Below are 17,674 nucleotides of genomic sequence, written 5' to 3'. Positions count from 1 at the left end.
TACTCACCCCAGACCCTAATGGGGGAGCAGTTGACTAATGGGGGAGCAGTTAGGCTAATGGGGGAGCAGTTGCCATAAGCGTCAAAGATGACTTCCATGGGTTTACATTGAGTTTAGTCGGAAAGCCCAAGTCGTTTCATGGGTCGCTCAAGGGTACCATGTTAGTAACAAGCGACGCACAAGGGACGGGACAAAGCGTCAATATGCTACGCGCTCGGAGTGAGAATGGGTTGCAATATCAGGCCTCAAAAAGTTGTGAAGAGCATCTTGGGATATAACTTTGACAGTGACGGCTGCCATTTATTCTAGTCAGTCTGCCTTGTGTTTGTCCGAGTGAGGACGGGGGGTGGGGCTTAGTGAGGACGGGGGGTGGGGCTTAGCGATAGGTCAATTGTCTATACGGAAGCAACAGATTAGAGCAAATCAAATATTTCAGGGTTTTATCAAATCTAGGAAGTGAGTTAAAATGGAAATCCGAATGGGCTGGGGATATATATATATTAGTCATGGCCTTAGAAATAGTAGGGGGGTTATGATTTTGTTTAAGAAGGAACTGCAACAACACAATTGTCGCAGGTTCACGACCCCATGCTACCTCTGGCTTGGTCGGGCGTCCATACAGGCACGATTGGCTGTGTTTGCAGGTGGGAAGCCGGATTATGGGTGTGTCCTGGTCACTGCTCTAGCGCCTCCTCTGGTCGGTTGGGGCGCCTGTTCGGGGCGGAAGGAAACTGGTGGCAATAGCGTGATCCTCCCACATGCTACGTCCTGCCGGTGTAGTTCCCCGCTGTCAGGTGAAAATAATCGCCTGGCAACTGCGCATGTGTCAGAGGAAGCATGGTGCTAGTCTACAGCTCTCCCCAGATTGGCAGAGGTTGGAGCACCGACTGGGGCAGCAGGGGGAAATTGGCCAATTAAAACTGGGGAGAAAATGGGGGGGGGGTCAGAAAAAACGAAGGAACTGCAACACACAGTCCACGCTGTCCAAACTGATGAGAATGGAAGAGGGATATCTAGGCTAGATGTTACAAAAGATAACTTACACATCAATATAATCAATATATGGTCCAAATGAAGATAATCCAATCTTTTAGAGCAGTGGTTCCCAACCTTTTTACACCAAGTACCACCTGAGAAAGTAGTTGGCTCTCCAAGTACCACCATATGACCGACGTTAAAATACAGTCTATTCAGCTATGCACAGTTCACGCAGGAGGCAAATTTATTCCAACCTGCAGCCTATGTGCAACCTGCAGCAGCTGCACTTGTGATGGGTTGACTGCTGTCTTCACCTCCTTGTGCTTCATCGTTGCTGCTCTCCTCTACTACAGCTCTTTTACGATTCCCTCCCGTTTTGATCCACTTTAGCATCCCTCCTTGTCTTTGTTCACCACTTGTGTAACCATGCGGGGCGGGCAGGTAATTGTGCATGCGCAACAGGTATAGTGTCCGTCAGAAACAAATATTTGTTTCTAAATCTCAAGACAACAAAATAAACCTCAATTTCAATGATCACAAGTTTATTTTCATTCGTAGTATTATTTTGATAGATAAACATGTTTTACAATTGATTTTAAAGTTGGGTTTATTTCATAATTTAAATATTGGGATTCCAGGGATCAAGTACCACCAGCAGGGGGAGGCGCAAGTACCACCTACCTTGAGAAACACTGCCAATAATATTAATAATTATTATTATTATTTCACTTTCACATGTTTGAAAACTACTACTAGTGACCACCATGGATTTTGCACAAAAAAAAAAAAAAAAAAAAAAATGACAGAGCCTTCCAAGTACCACCAGCAGGGGGCGCAAGTACCACCTACGGTACACGTACCGTAGGTTGGGAACCACTGTTTTAGAGGAAATCCACAGTATTATCTCTTCTCAAGAGAATAACCAAAATATCATAGTTGGAAATTTCAATACAGTTTTAAATATAAACAAAGAGCGTGCAGGTACTTATTCCTACAATAACCATCCCCAGGCTCTCTGTGAAATTCAAGGAATGAAGGCATCTCTAGATCTAGTGGACATTTGGAGGCTATACAGAATCCTGACTTAAACAGATACACATGGTGTAGAGCAGTGGCTCTCAAACTTTTTCACATCAAGGACCCCTAAACTGACACAAATTAGACCACAGATCCCCATTTGATAAGATTTTGTCTCAGGGTCCCCCATCTGATAAGATATTTGCTTTTGGATGTTTTATTACAGAAAGTGTATGAAACCCATGACCAAAATAGTCATGTATTCTGTCATTGTGATACTTATGGATGGAATTATAGTGAAAATAGTTTTTTCGGACCCCACTTTGAGAACCACTGGCCTAGAGGACAAGGTAGTCATATTGATTGTTTTCTCATTTCTTTTTCTCTTGTTTCCAAGGTAGCAACATGTATGATTGGTGACCGAGATCTGATCATGCTATGATAACAATTCAAATTATTACAGCTGAACATCCTAGGCGGCATGTCCACCCTGCAGCTCACCTGCTGTGCTGGCTCACTTGCTCTTATAGAGAGACAAAGTGAAACGTCACTTCCTGTACCAGCGCTGAAAAAAATATGAATGGCAGTGAACAGAGAATAACGTTCCTTTTTTGATCACCACTGCGCATTGCGGCCTTGCCTGCTCTATGACATCATTGATGACAGCATCACGGATGACATCATCACTGATGACATCATCACTGAATTTATATAGCCTCAGCCAGGAAGGATGACATCACTGATGACATCATCAATGATGCCATCACTGAGATGCAAGATGCAATGTGCAATCTTGCATTGCATTGGATTCTGGGATTGATTTGGATTGCATTCTGGGATTGATTCCCAAGCCCAATTAGTGTCTGCTGCGGGTATGGCCGGTGGAGATCCACTTCAGAAACTGGGTAAGTGATTGTGGTTGTGTTCTATCAGGAAAGCATTTAGCTGGACAGCTTCTTTTTTTAGTTTGATTGAATTGTCAGCTTTAGCTAACTGAGACCATTTGTCAACTAACTTATAGTGGCTACACTGCCTAAAATTGATCTAGACCTACTAGCTTGCCAGCTAACTGAGATTCATCAGCTTAAGATAACATAACTAAATGCTTTCAGGATTTTCACCATGAATACCTGCAGTTCAGCGCTCACTGCTCAGTCAGGCCATAAGTGGCTATAACTGAATCTAGCATTCAAAGTAGCTACTGTAGCAGGGACACTGTACCTTGTCCCTGCTACAGTAGCTATTATTAATGTTAGATTCATTGTTCAAGTTAGTTCTCACTCTGTGTGTGTGTGTGTGTGTGTGTGTGTGTGTGTGTGTGTGTGTGTGTGTGTGTGTGTGTGTGTGTGTGTGTGTGTGTGTAGCTCTGGTAGCTCCAGTCACATCAACACCACTGAAACCATACCATGCCATAGCATGTTAAATTGGCAGTGGTGGATGTTTGTGATACATGAAGCATTGGGGTCTGATGCTGTGTGATATAATCCACTTTCTCTTTCTTCACATTTGACTGAAGACAGACTTCATAAACATTATGACTAATATCAGCTTCACAGGGCTTTGATGGCAGCCTGATCTACTGTACTACTGTTATGTGTTTTTGGATGGAGGTTTGGTGTATTGTTGTTTTGTGTCAAACTTGCCAGCCTGTTGGAAGAGTTTGACGCAACAAAAAGAAAGAACACAAATAGATACAATACTTTAAAGAATGGCTTTACTGGTAATCAACCCACTTTGTATCATTAATAATCTTGGTAATATAAGCACATGGGCAGTGTTTACCTTCTCTCTGTGTTTTCCTCAAGAAGATCTCCCATTTCCTCCTCTGGCAAAGCACTCCGTTGTGACGCGGTTTACGTCACAACGCGTCACAACGGAGCTGCGGAAGTTCTGCTGGAGACGTGGAATCTGCTCGAGGGCGGCTGTTATTGTTTTTTTGTTTTTTTTAAGTATGCGCACATCCACGGAGAATGCATTGAGAGCCTTAAGGAGCATTAATGACTTGCAGCTGACGGGGGCAGAGTTTCTGCAGACAGGAGCAGGAGCATTTTTCTCCGTGAAGTAAACAGAGAGAAGATAAAGGCTGCCCATGTGCTTATATTACTGAGATTATATATGATACAAAGTGGGTTGATTACCAGTAAAGCCATCCTTTAAAGACAAGAAAGCAAGTATTATATAACGGAATCAAAGAAGTTGCATAAATAGTAATCAGGTGAATTAGGGCCTATATGACTCTCCCTCTCTCTCCTCTCCAGAGTAAAATGATTAAGGCAAACAACATGAGTAGAATTTGAGATCTAAGCCCCTAAAACCAGATCATGTCTGATTTCAGATTGATCGACTCTATACAGACGTCCACACATTACAAAATTCAAATAATATTCATATCAGCACATTATTAACTCATTGAATGCCAATGACGACAGCTGTCGTCAATTCAAATACTGACGTAGAGTGCCAATGACGACGGTTGTCGTCAATTGCGTTTTTTGACGGTGGGACGTGGATCAATCCCTGATACATCTCTGGTACAACTATTGTAGCTATTGGAGGTCTATAACCTATTTTACAGAACCCTTAGGTGGCGACAGTGCTCTCCACATAACAGAAAGGCAAGGAAAAGTCGTTATGGAAACGGAAATCGCATCGCATCCGTATGCATCGATATGCTGAAGCACGTTACTGCAGCTGTGCCTGCAGCAGCCAATCTGCTCCCACAATTGAGCCGCTCTGTGTCGGTTGCGACAGCACATCTGCACATCCACACCGTGGAGTTATTATTCTCAACTGGAAGCATCGTTGCCGGTGACAAACACACGCGGAACGCTGTAAAAAAGCCTGGCTGTTCCGCACCCTTCACTGTGCGCACAGCAAACTCAGCAGAGAGCCACCACAGACAGGAGGAGGAGTGTGCAGTTGAGGCGAGGCGGGGCGGGGCGGGGGGGGGGGGGGGGAGGGGGCACGCAGAGCAGCACACACACAACACCCAGACAGACCCAGGCAGCAGGACAGGATTGACAAACGCAAGCCAGAATATCCGATACCCACCAGCAGCAAATCAAAACCAGCAAGAAGCTGCAACCAGCAGCGCACGCAGGGGCCAGCGCTGCTGGTTGTAGCTAAAAATATTATTCTGCCAAACAAAATTCCCTGGCCTAAACTGTTTTATTGAAGGAAATTATTTTTGAGGTGTGACTACATTAGAAAAGATTAGCTTCAGAGTCAGTAATGTGCTTGAAATGATTAATTTCACAAAAGGCCAATTATCTCAGCTTCTAGAAAAAAATTGCTTTTTTTGGATGAATCAAGCTATCTTCTCCGGCTCATAACTAAAGAACGGAAAATGGGATCAATAAACTTTTTTTTGCAGATGATAGAATAGAGTCTCATCGTTCTTTGTGCGTGTTCAGTGTTTACATAGTAATATCACACAATATTCTGTGGGCCTCGAGAAATCACTGAAAACGCTCTGAAACTCTGGCACTGGGAGCGTCCGTTCTCCAAAAGTGGCTGGCACTCAATGAGTTAAATATGATGTCTGACCTCAGAGTCTCCAGTCTGCAGTGTGGACTCTCCAGTCCAGCACAGAGCAGCTTCACCTTTTTTGAATCATGCAGGTTGCTGTCACTCAGGTCCAGTTCTGTCAGATGGGAGTTGGACTTCAGAGCTGAGGCCACGACTTCACAGTGAGCCTCTGTCAAGTAGCAGAACCTCAATCTGAATAAAGAATAAAGAAGAAGTTGAACTTCACAGCTGAGACCAGGGGCCCTGGTCTCGCAAACGCACTGATTAGTGCTTGTGCGGTGTTTAACGGCGGGCACTCGTGCAATTTGGAGGCGTGCCCAAACCCTCTGCTATTCCACCCCGTTCTCACTCCGAGCGCGTAGCATATTGACGCTTTGTCCCGTCCCTTGTGCGTCACTTGTTACTAACATGGTACCCTTGAGCGACCCATGAAACGACTTGGGCTTTCCGACTAAACTCAATGCAAATCCATGGAAGTCATCTTTGACGCTTATGGCAACTGCTCCCCCATTAGCCTAACTGCTCCCCCATTAGTCAACTGCTCCCCGATTAGGGTCTGGAGGAGCTAACCTCTCCCAGACCCTAACCCTAAACCTAACCTCTCCCACCCCCCATGCCTAAACCTAACCTCCCCCAGACCCTAACCCTAACCTCTTCCACCCCCCATGCGTAAACCTAACCTCCCCCAGACCCTAACCCTAAACCTAACCTCTCCCACCCCCCACGCCTAAACCTAACCTCCCCCCAGACCCTAATGGGGGAGCAGTTGACTAATGGGGGAGCAGTTAGGCTAATGGGGGAGCAGTTGCCATAAGCGTCAAAGATGACTTCCATGGGTTTGCATAGAGTTTAGTCGGAAAGCCCAAGTCGTTTCATGGGTCGCTCAAGGGTACCATGTTAGTAACAAGTGACGCACAAGGGACGGGACAAAGCGTCAATATGCTACGTGCTCGGAGTGAAAACGTGTTGGCTATTCTCCCTGCCGCGCAAAATGCCTGTGTGCTCCATGCAAAATCATGAAATGGGCGTGCTTGTCACCTGTGCAGGCAAGAATGATGCAGGCCACACTGATTGGTTTGATTGATGAAAAGCTCAGACACTGGGCATCACATCAATCAAACCAATCAGATTCCCGTCTCTCACTCCCTTTAATACCGTTTGTGGGTGTGGAGAACCCGGCACATATTTGTATTATCGATCATAATCATTTTCACCTCATAATTTTCACATAAATCACCCAAATGATGTTATTTTTTAATGTGTACTCCCAGGAGTATCAAACAGGTGTTGTCTATTCAGTTTAAGAATGGCACTTAACTGTTTCTGCAAATGAACTCTTCATTATCTATTTATTTATTTACATTGCCAAGAGAGAATGAGAGATATACTGTATAGAGATAGGGAGAGAGAGAAAGGGAGGCAAGGAATTTCTCAGATGAAGGCAGGTAATACAATAGGGCTTATTGTATTGTAGCCTATATAGTCATATATTTTCTTCACTCAGTTTAGGCTCAAGCAAATACTGAAAAGTCAAATGGAACTAGCAGCGCTCACAGGTCAAGTTTGAAAAAAAGGTTTTAATCCACACAGCAGCAGTGAACAGAGGTGTTTCAGCCTGTGGCTTTCCTCAGTGTTAATGAGAGAATGGGTGTGACCTCATATATAAAACGAGGCAAATTTGAGGTTGATTATGTTTATAAGAACAATCCTTCTTGTTCTTTTGTCAAATGTTGGTAGATTGATGATTTGTTTTGTGTTCACTGGTTCATCTGAGGAGCTGGAGGGGTTGAAGGAATTTCTTAATTCTAGAGTTCCTACTATCACCTTCACTTTAGAGGCAAGCAGTGAGTCTGTGTCCTTTTTACATGTGAGAGTTAATACATGTGAATTATTACAAAGATAGATAGAGCCCCAGGACTTCAGAGGTGAGACCAGGGGCCTTATCGTCGTAAAAGCTGTAATTTAGCGCTTGCGCGTGTTTAGCGCTGAGCGCACCACAAAATGGGGGCGTGCTCAAGTGTGTTGACATCTCACAACAATCATCACATCATTTAAAAACATCTGTGATTTGCAGCTTTTAATTGATGCAATTCAGGTTCTTTAGTTGGCTGGAAAATAGAAACATGTTTGCAACGAGGAAACAGGGACATTTGATTGACAATAATATTGGAAGTAGGCTACAATGTCCAAGTTTTCTCAATTCATTTCCCATTAACCCCTATTTGTAGCCTATTTTCTTCCTGAGGGAGGGAGATGGGAACTGACAGATGTAGGCTACTCAAAGGGGAGGCATAATTGTAGACTAATATTATAGTAGGCTATTAATTGGCATTAAGGCATTGATGAATAATTAATCTGGGCGATGCAGTATGATGTAGTATGGTGTGCTTGTGTGTACACGCGTGCGGTTTCGGAGAGAGAGGGGGGGTATAATCAATCATATTAACAAAACATTTTCACCTCATAATTTTCACATAAACTCAAACAGGTATCAAACAGGTGTTGTCTATTCATTTTAAGGATGGCATTTAACTGTTTCTGCAAATGAATTTGAATGAAATTGCATGATGGACACTGTAATCTCCATGCGTAATTTGAACATCTCCACAGCATCGCATCAACACCATCACATAACAATAACACTGGGCCCTATCGTGGCAAAAGTGGTAATTTAGCACTTGCGCCGGGCGCAGCACAAATTAATGGACGTTCCCAAGTCATCTGCTATTCTCTGTGATGCGCAAAATGCCACTTGCCCCAGCGCCACAGTGATTTATGCAGGATTAACTCTGGAAATTATTCAGAGGCGTACAGGCTTGGTGCGGGCGTTATCATCCACACAACCAATCAGTGTCGCTCCTTTCATTCCCTCCAATTCATATGCGCAAGTGTCATATGGTTGTCCACGCGCATTAGACGTTTTGTGCAATTGCAGGGAAGGGGGTTACTGTATCACTGGCCGACACGACTTGCTCAAAGTAATCTACTGTGTGTGTGTGTGTGTGTGTGTGTGTGTGTGTGTGTGCACACAAGGTTTTGGAGAGAGAGAGGGGGAGAGAGAGAGGGGTTAGCCCACTGTAGAAAGAGGATATCAGCATGATTGTGGCTAAATGTGATAAATGTTTTCAGTGAATAATAGTTGATTGCCTCACTGAGTAATCTGCTGTTACCCAATTTTAGCAGCAGAATTTGATGTCCTGGCATTTGTATTTTAATGGGACATCCGTGCGCAAAGAATTGTGCGCATGCTGACGATAGCAGAAGGCAAGGATTTTGCAGGGACACGCCTGGTTTGGCTTGGGGCACGCCCACACCTGTGTTTGGCCCAGACGCTGGCGCAAAACTGGAAGGCATCGTGCCCAACACACAAATTGGCACTTGTGTGAGGCGGACGATAGCATAAGACGCAGGGAAGATAGCATAAGACACGCGTTAAGGCGTGCAAACCCGGACTCAAGTGCAAAATGCGGATAGCGCTTCTACCAAGATAGGGCCCCAAGGATTTCCCGTGCACTGCTGGAGCAGTGCGGAGAATAATTGTGCACTCAGGTGCAGCAGGGTTTTAGACCTGCTTTTCAGAGCTCTAAGTGCAAAGAATTGAGCAAACGTGAGGATTTAGCATGGCCACGCCTGGTTTACCTTAAGGCACACCCACAGGTGTGCCGGGCCTGAAAACCCAGAACCCAGAACTTCAGAGCTGAGGTCTCAGAGTTCACAGACAGAAAGACTGTTTACACATTTAATGTGAAATAAGAGATTATCAAAGCACTATTAAATTTAGGGTCTTATGTGAGTAATTGTGTGCCTCAGAAACGAGAGAGAATTACTTTCAACCCTAACCCCAAAAATTGACACTTTTCTACAAGGTCTGGATTTCCATTTTGTCATTGAAGAGAGCGGAGCGCGCGGTGCTAAAATGCATGATCTTATCACGTCATAAGATTTAATCGAATCACACACACGCACGCACGCGCGCACACACACACTGACACACACACACACACACACACACACACACACACTCCATCTCTCTCTCCTTCTCTCTCTCTGTTAACAGAGAGAGGTCTCCTCCGAGCAGTCTGCTCTGAGAGACAGAGAGGAAAATACCTGCTGCAGACGGGACAAGCCCACACAGTCCGCGGGAGAAAATACGCTCTAAAATATAATTGATTCTCATGACTTTTGCCATGACTGTAAAACCTAAATTTATATACTTTGCGACGTTCATCATCGTTCAAATTTGGCTGGTGGCTTATTAACATAGGTTCCTGTGATGTAATGAACTCAAAATGCTAAATAATAAAAAAATATTTCTGGTTTCCAGGAACTTTAATGTATAAGCATAAACCAAACAGAAAATAATACATGAATGCAATTGTATCATATTAAAGCATTTCTGTAAAAAACAGTTTAAGAAAATAATGAAAAATGATGGAGATTTCAGTGTGAGCTCCACAGGCTGTTCAGTTGTGGTAAAACAGCTCAGTAGAACAGCCTGACACCATTAGAGTCAGTCTGGCTTCACCACAGATTTGGTTGGGGTTTAGTAACTTTTAAAGTTTTGAGCCTACAGCATCATATTTACCACTTTGTCAGCTCGGTCATGTGACTCTCTGTAATTATGATATTTCTGACATGAGCTGAAGGCAGGAGAAGACTGGGGGAAAACTTTCATACACAAGTAGTTAGGTAGCTAGCAATCATGTCACGGTGCCAGGGTCTGCATGGGAGATTAGTTCCTGTACACACACACACACACACACACACACACACACACACACACACACACACACACACACACACACATATATACTGTATATATATCTATATATAAAAAAAAAATATAGTTTATATATAGGCTATAGTTTATATAGGTGTGTATATATGGTTTATATAATACATTAGTATTATTAGTATAGTCTTTTAAATGGGCACTGCACTTTTAACATCTTAACACTGCTTTTGTCAGTTTTTATTATATGTGTCTGTGTGTTTTTAATGTGTTTTGTAACATGCACCTGAGCCTGGTGGAAGGAAAAATGTCTGTTGCGTTGTGACAGACATTGGCTGGGTTTCCCAAAAGCTTCTTTGCGCTAAGAAGCTAATTTAACCCTTCTTAAGGCCCCCTTAAGAAGCAAACGCGTTTCCCAATTGCTTCTTTACGAAGGCATGCGTTTCCCAAAAGCTTCTTAGCGCTAAGAAGCTTCTTTGACCCTTCTTAAGGCTCCCGTAAGAAGCCAACGAAGCCAACGTGTTTCCCGATTGCTTCTTAGCCTAAAATTATCTTCCAATTATCTTCTGTTAAGAAGGCTGCGTTTCCCAAAAGCTTCTTAGCGCTAAGATGATCTTTCGTTAAGAAGGTTTTGTAAGAAGGGTCTGGGGCATTCTTAACACATTGAGTGCCAGCGACGCCATATGGCGTCATTAGAAATTTACCGTAGGCTGCCAGCGACGCCAAATGGCGTCAGTAACTCCAAATTGTTTTTTTGACGGGGGGGTGTCGATCTAAGCTTCTTACATCGCCTCTTACAATATTGTAGCTATTGGAGGTCTATAACCTATTTTACAAACCCCATTAGGTGGCGACAGCACTCTCCTGATAAGAGAAAGTGTAGCCAAACACACAGAAGAAGTCGCTGGGGAAAAAGGAAATCGCATCGCATCCGTCCGTATGCATCGACATGCATGAAGCCAAACGCCAGTGCCTGTGCCCGCAGCAGCTGCATCCGCTGTCACAACTGAGCACCTCCGTGTCCGATAGCAACAGCAACCTGCGACAGCACATTCGCATAATCAGTCTTATTATTCTCAACTGGAAGCATTGTGGCCCGTGACAAACACACGCGGAACCAAAAAGCTGGATGTCGCGCACCATTCACTGTGTGTGCAGCAGCAGAGAGCCACCAGACACATAAGACACACCCAGGAGGAGGCGTGTGCAGTTGAGGGGGGGGGGGGGGGGGGGGGGGCACGCAGAGCAGCATACACTTCACCCAGACAGACCCAGACATCAGAAAATTAGCTTCAGAGTCAGTGATGTGCTTGAAATGTTTAATTTCACAAAAGGCTCATTATCTCAGCTCGTAGAAAACAAGGGCTGTTTTTGGTTCAATCAAGCTATCTTCTCCGGCTCATAACTAAAGAACGGAAAATGGGATCAATAAACTTTTTTTTGCAGGTGATAGAAGAGAGTCTCATCGTTATTTGTGCGTGTTCAGTGTTTACATAGTAATTATTAAAGAAATTATATGACTGTTTTAAAATGCATTGCGGCCTATGTGGCACAGCAAGCAACCTTTTGCCCAAGGGCCGTGGCACTCAAAGTGTTAACACCTTCTTAATGACAAAACACTGGCAGATCCAGCCGCGTCAGGCAAAAGGAGATACTTGTGTCCACTGTTCCTCTTGTGTTTTTCCCTTTTTCCTTTCTTTCATGTACCCTTTAGTGTTTAAAATTAGGGAACACTTGAAAATCTCCCCTGTATGTATGGTTACTTGTGTTTTAAATGTTTTACCGTAGGCTATATTCCTCTAATCAGAATGGATTCCTTTTATAATGTTGTGGATTTATATAGCACCTTTCACAGAACCCAAGGTCACTTAAATTCTGTAGTGTTTCTCTGTTTTGTTGTATGCTGTGTATATAAAGCAATTTGAACTGCAGTCCATGTCTGAAATAAATAATGTTTAATAAAGTTTAACATGACCATGATTAGGTTATTCTACAACAGTGTTTCTCAACCACTGAGTCGTGGCCCACTGGTGGGCTCAGAGTGCCATCTAGTGAGCCGCTCCAGTTAAGATGCTTCTTAAGAGCCTTCTATTTTTTTTATTTTTCTCTTCTGTTAAGAAGGCGTTTGGGAAACACTTCTTTGGAGCCTTCTTAACTCCTTAAGAAGCTTCTTAACTCTTAAGAAGCTTCTTTGTTGGGAAACTCAGCCAATAACGTTTTTGAATCTTAAATCTTAATCATTGGTATGAAATATTGTAACTGATGGTGGCAAGTATGAAGGTCACTCTAGTCTACACCAGGGGTCTTCAAAGTGTGGGAGACTGCGCCTCCCCTCAGAGAACATATAGACCAACACAAACACAAACACACACACACACACACACACACACACACACACACACACACCATTTGTTATTGCCATTATTAGCTACTATTATTGTTCTATGCTCCACTCGGGCATAAGGAGTTCCAAAGATGTTGTAAACATCTTTATCCTAAATTCTTTAATATTTTAAAACCTATTTATCCTGCTATTTTCAAATAACCTCTTTTAAACATTTTATACATCTTTATCCACTCTTTATCCACAAGGACTTTTAGTCGTTTTTTTTTTACATCTTTATTATAACTAGAAGGATACCCGCCCCGTGCAGTGTATCGAGTAAATGCTGTGTTCTCTGCATGTTCATCCTCTATGGACAGTGTCTGCAGCCAGGCTGGCCAGCGTGGACATCCAGTTCTCCAGCCCCATAAATATTGTAGAATTTGTCTGAAATAGCTCCTTAACAGATACAAAAATATGACCATATATGTGTTTGATGTACATACAAAGAACTGCCGCAATCGGATTGGTGAAACACGCATCTACAATTTTTTGTGTTTTCCTTCTTTCTGGTTTCTCCTCTGACAGCCTGAGCTCACCTCACAGAGGCAGTCAGACTGCGGGCGCTGTGCCCCCGGATGAAGCCACGGTCTGCGTGACGTAAATTCCGTCATCAGAGGGTGTTCGTGCAGGCTCTCTGCAGACAACCACGTACACTACTTTTGTGACTACGCGGACATGTCTGGTGGAGGCTGTGCATTTTCTTACATTTTTTCTGCGTCACGTCAGGGAAGGAGCACCTCACACTTTTAAAACCGCTTGTCTAGACTGTTCTATACTGTTACTAACGGAGTACTAACCGAGCCTTCCTGCAGTTCCTCACAGCTGGGATCAGTCTCTGTCGCCCCAACATTGATGTGTTGTAGGCCTCCAGGTCGAACACATCCAGAACCTCCTCTGACATCTGCAGCATGTAGGCCAGAGCTGAGCAGTGAATCTCAAAGAGTTTATTCTCTGATCTGTTCTCTGACTTCAGGAACTTTTGGATCTCCTGGTGTACTGACTGGTCATTCATCTCAATCAAACAGTGGAAAATGTTGATGCTTCTTTCAGGAGAGGTTAAGAAATGTGCATCTTCGTTCTCATCACTGTTCATCTCCTTCAGGTTGATGATGGCTCTCTGGATGCTTTCAGGCCTGCTCTCTGTCTGACCCAGCAGGCCTCGTAAGAGTTTCTGGCTGGACTCCAGTGAGAGGCCATGAAGGAAGCGGACAAAGAGGTCCAGGTGGCCATTTTTACTCTTCATGGATTTGACCATGGCTCTCCTCAGGAAGACATCCAGGGATTGTTCACCATCATCTTCTTCTTCTTCTTCTTCTTCTTCTTCTTCTTCTTCTTCTTCTTCTTCTTCTTCTTCTTCTTCTTTTTCTTCCTCTTCTTTCAGGAATGTCTCCAGTACCCCCTCATCCCCGTTTGTGTGACAGTGGAACATGTAGACAGCAGCGAGAAACTCCTGAATGCTCAGATGGACAAAACAGAAGACCTTCTCCTGCTGGTACGGCACACACTCCTCTTTAAAGATCTGTGTGAAGACTCCTGAGTACACTGAGGCTGCTGTCATATCAATGGCGCACTCTTTCAGGTCGGCTTCATAGAAAATCAGGTTGCCCTTCTCCAGCTGCTCAAAAGCTAGTTTTCCCAGAGAGAGAATCATCTCCCTGGTGTCTGTAGTCCAGTGTGGATCTGTCTCAGCTTTCCCATGATACTTGATGTTCTGCTGTTTGCACTGAACCAGCAGGAAGTGGATGTACATCTCAGTCAGGGTCTTGGGCAGCTCTTTTCCCTCACTGGTTTTCAACAGATCGCTCAGAACTGTAGCAGAGATCCAGCAGAAGATTGGGATGTGGCACATGATGTGAAGGGTCCGTGACGTCTTGATGTGTTTGATTATTCTTTTGGCCTGCTGCTCATCTGTGAATCTCTTCCTGAAGTACTCTTCCTTCTGTGGGTCAGTGAAGCCTCTCACCTCTGTCACCATGTCAACAAACTTTCCAGGGATCTGATTGGCTGCTGCAGGTCGTGTGGTTACCCAGATGCGAGCAAGGGGAAGCAGATTCCCCTTGATGAGGTTTGTCAGCAGCACATCCACTGAGGTCGACTCTGTAACATCAGTCAGGATCTTGTTGTTCTTGAAGTCTAGAGGAAGTCGACACTCATCCAGACCGTCAAAGATGAACACAACCTGGAACTTGTCAAAGCTACAGATTTCTGCTTCTTTGGTGTCCGGAAAGAAGAGATGAAGAAGTTCCACCAAGCTGAACTCTTTATCTTTCAGCAGATTCAGCTCTCGGAAAGTGAACAGAAATATGAACTGTATATCGTGGTTGGCTTTGTCTTCAGCCCAGTCCAGAGTGAACTTCTGTGTTAAGACTGTTTTCCCAATGCCAGCCACTCCCTTTGTCATCAATGTTCTGGTTGGTTCATCTCTTCCAGGTAAGGGATTAAAGATGTCTTCACATCTGATGGTTGTTTCTGGTCTCACTGGTTTCCTGGACGCTGCTTCAATCTGTCTGATCTCATGTTCATCATTGACCTCTCCACTCCCTCCCTCTGTGAGGTAATGCTCTGTGTACATCTGATTCAGAAGTGTTGGGTTTCCTGCTTTAGCAATGCCCTCAAACAAACACTGAAACTTCTCCTTCAGACTGGATTTGTGTTTTTGTTGTGGATGTTGATGTTGATGTTGAGTTTCTGAAAGAACAAAGAACATCAGTGAGCAGATGTTTTGGTAAACATGAGAAATGTGAACATTTCCTGGTAAATGTGTATCTCCACTCCATGACATCTCTTCAGCTCATCAGTGGTGAGCGGACAAACAGGTCCTGATTGTGTGCAGCTCAGTGTGAAAGACAACTGGTGTGGTGCTGTTTTGTTTCCCAGTGTGCACCACTGTGTTCAGCATATTACACTCACATTAACAAATTAATAATTTTACCAGATTATCCAGAGGGATTCTGCTGATTTACTTTTGAATCTTGTAATGAATAGATCTTGTTTGGCAAATGTTTATATTTTCAGCAGAGTTTGGACATGCTCATGGCTTCTATCATTTTAAACTATAGCCACTATAAACTGTAAAGTTCCAACATGAAGGAGGACTAAACTCAGTTTCTTTATCTTGTGTTCTTGTTGGAATGGATTTGGCATGTTCCAAACCGATGACTCAAATACATTCAGAAAAAAAGATTAACAGGTCTTAACAAGTCAAATGAGATCAAAATGAGCAAAACTCAAATATAATGTTCTTCTCTCTCTCTAATAATTTGTTTCTTGTTTGGTTATATGTTCTTTCTTTGTTGCAGTTGAGAACTGTGGCTTGACAGCATCTTCCAGCTACAGCTTGTGCACCTGATTCAAATGAATTAGATGAGGTGCCCCAAATGATTTGTTCCTATATTGTTTTGTCAATTCTTTCACTTATAGGTGGCATCATTGTCTTGAAAACCCAACAAAACTCTAACAGACATAAATCACCCATTGTCCACCACTTCCCCTCTCTCTCCATGACATTAAAGCTGTTAAAGACTCTTACTCCTCTGCAGCTCCTCAGCCAGCTGCTCCTGCTTCATTCTCCTCAGGAAGAGCAGTGTGATGTTTAGAAAAGCCTCTGTGCTGCTCCTCGGCTCTTCCTCCACACCATCCACCTCCTCCTCCACCCTCTGACTCTCTGAGCATTCTGCCTCATCTGGACTCAGAACCCTCCGGAACCTTCTCAGCTCCATCTTCACAAAGGTGATGATGTTCTCCTCAAGCAGCTGGAACAGAATAATATACATATTAAACCTTCATACTAAAATCTGCAGACAAAATTACATCCATCTTCAGAGACTGAAAGCCTGCACTGATCTAAAGAGTGCAGCATGGAGATTCAACATGATCTCATAAATAATTATGGAATAGAAATGTTGACCCACAGCACAAAGCCTTCTAGTTTCACAACAATGGCTCTAAAATTGTTGAATGTGAACGTCAGTTTCTGCCTCAGTCCACAGCTACTTCCTGGTTACTGAGCTGGCCGTGACCACCGAGTTGCCCCAGTAGAGAGTTGTGGGAGCATCATCCTCGCCTCATCCCCGCCTCGGCCCCGCCCTCTAGTGGCCAAACAAACTTTATTTTTAACAATTTTAAATGTGTTTTGGTGAAAGTAGAACGTCTGGGCTGTGGACCCACATTACTATGTCACAATTCTTTGTGAGACTGTGTTGGGACATTATAATGACCAGAATGGTTTATATGCTACGCCCTGCAGAACATTACAATCATGACACTAGTCAGATAACTTTCTTAATTTTTAGAAATCCATCTTTCTTTCTTTCTTTCTTTCTTATTCTTAGTACTTATTAGGATTTTGCTTATATTATTGTAGTACTGTGTACTCACTAGTTTCCTGGATGCTGCTTCAATCTGTCTGATCTCATGTTCATCATTGACCTCTCCACTCCCTCCCTCTGTGAGGTAATGCTCTGTGTACATCTGATTCAGAAGTGTTGGGTTTCCTGCTTTAGCAATGCCCTCAAACAAACACTGAAACTTCTCCTTCAGACTGGATTTGTGTTTTTGTTGTGGATGTTGAGTTTCTGAAAGAACAAAGAACATCAGTGAGTTTTGGTAAACATGATAAATGTGAACATTTCCTGGTAAATGTGTATCTCCACTCCATGACATCTCTTCAGCTCACCAGTGGTGAGTGGACAAACAGGTCCTGATTGTGCGCAGCTCAGTGTGAAAGACAACTGGTGTGGTGCTGTTGTGTTTGCCAGTGTGCACCACTGTGTTCAGCGTATTACAGTCACATTAACAAATTAATAATTTTACCAGATTATCCAGAGGGATTCTGCTTATTTACTTTTAAATCTTGTTTGGCAAATGTATAGATTTTCAGCAGAGTTTGGACATGGTCATGGCTTCTATCATTTTAAAATATAGCCACTATTAACTGTAAAGTTCTAACATGAAGGAGGGCTAAACTCAGTTTCTTTATCTTGTGTTCTTGTTGGAATGGATTTAGCAATGTTCCAAACCGATGATGACTCAAA

General features: G+C 43.5%; 2 protein-coding genes across 2 annotated transcripts in view; both read right to left on the bottom strand.

Moving 5' to 3' along the window:
- The window catches only part of LOC310791526 (synapse-associated protein 1-like), a gene marked incomplete at both ends in the record, with an annotated part of 582,682 nt that overhangs the window by 520,048 nt on the left and 44,960 nt on the right, over positions 1–17,674 (bottom strand). The window lies entirely within an intron of this gene.
- The window catches only part of LOC310791104 (NLR family CARD domain-containing protein 3-like), a gene marked incomplete at both ends in the record, with an annotated part of 68,127 nt that overhangs the window by 27,399 nt on the left and 23,054 nt on the right, over positions 1–17,674 (bottom strand). The window contains 2 exons of the mRNA XM_083652805.1: positions 5,550–5,715; positions 13,439–15,329. Coding sequence (XP_083508931.1) covers positions 5,550–5,715; positions 13,439–15,329 — 2,057 coding nt within the window. The remainder of the gene's footprint in view (positions 1–5,549; positions 5,716–13,438; positions 15,330–17,674) is intronic.

The sequence above is a fragment of the Poromitra crassiceps genome (assembly GCF_964638095.1).
Source record: "Poromitra crassiceps genome assembly, chromosome: 16".
NCBI lineage: Eukaryota > Metazoa > Chordata > Actinopteri > Beryciformes > Melamphaidae > Poromitra > Poromitra crassiceps.
Note: the sequence above shows the minus strand (reverse complement) of the source record. Positions and strands in the feature narration are given on the sequence as shown.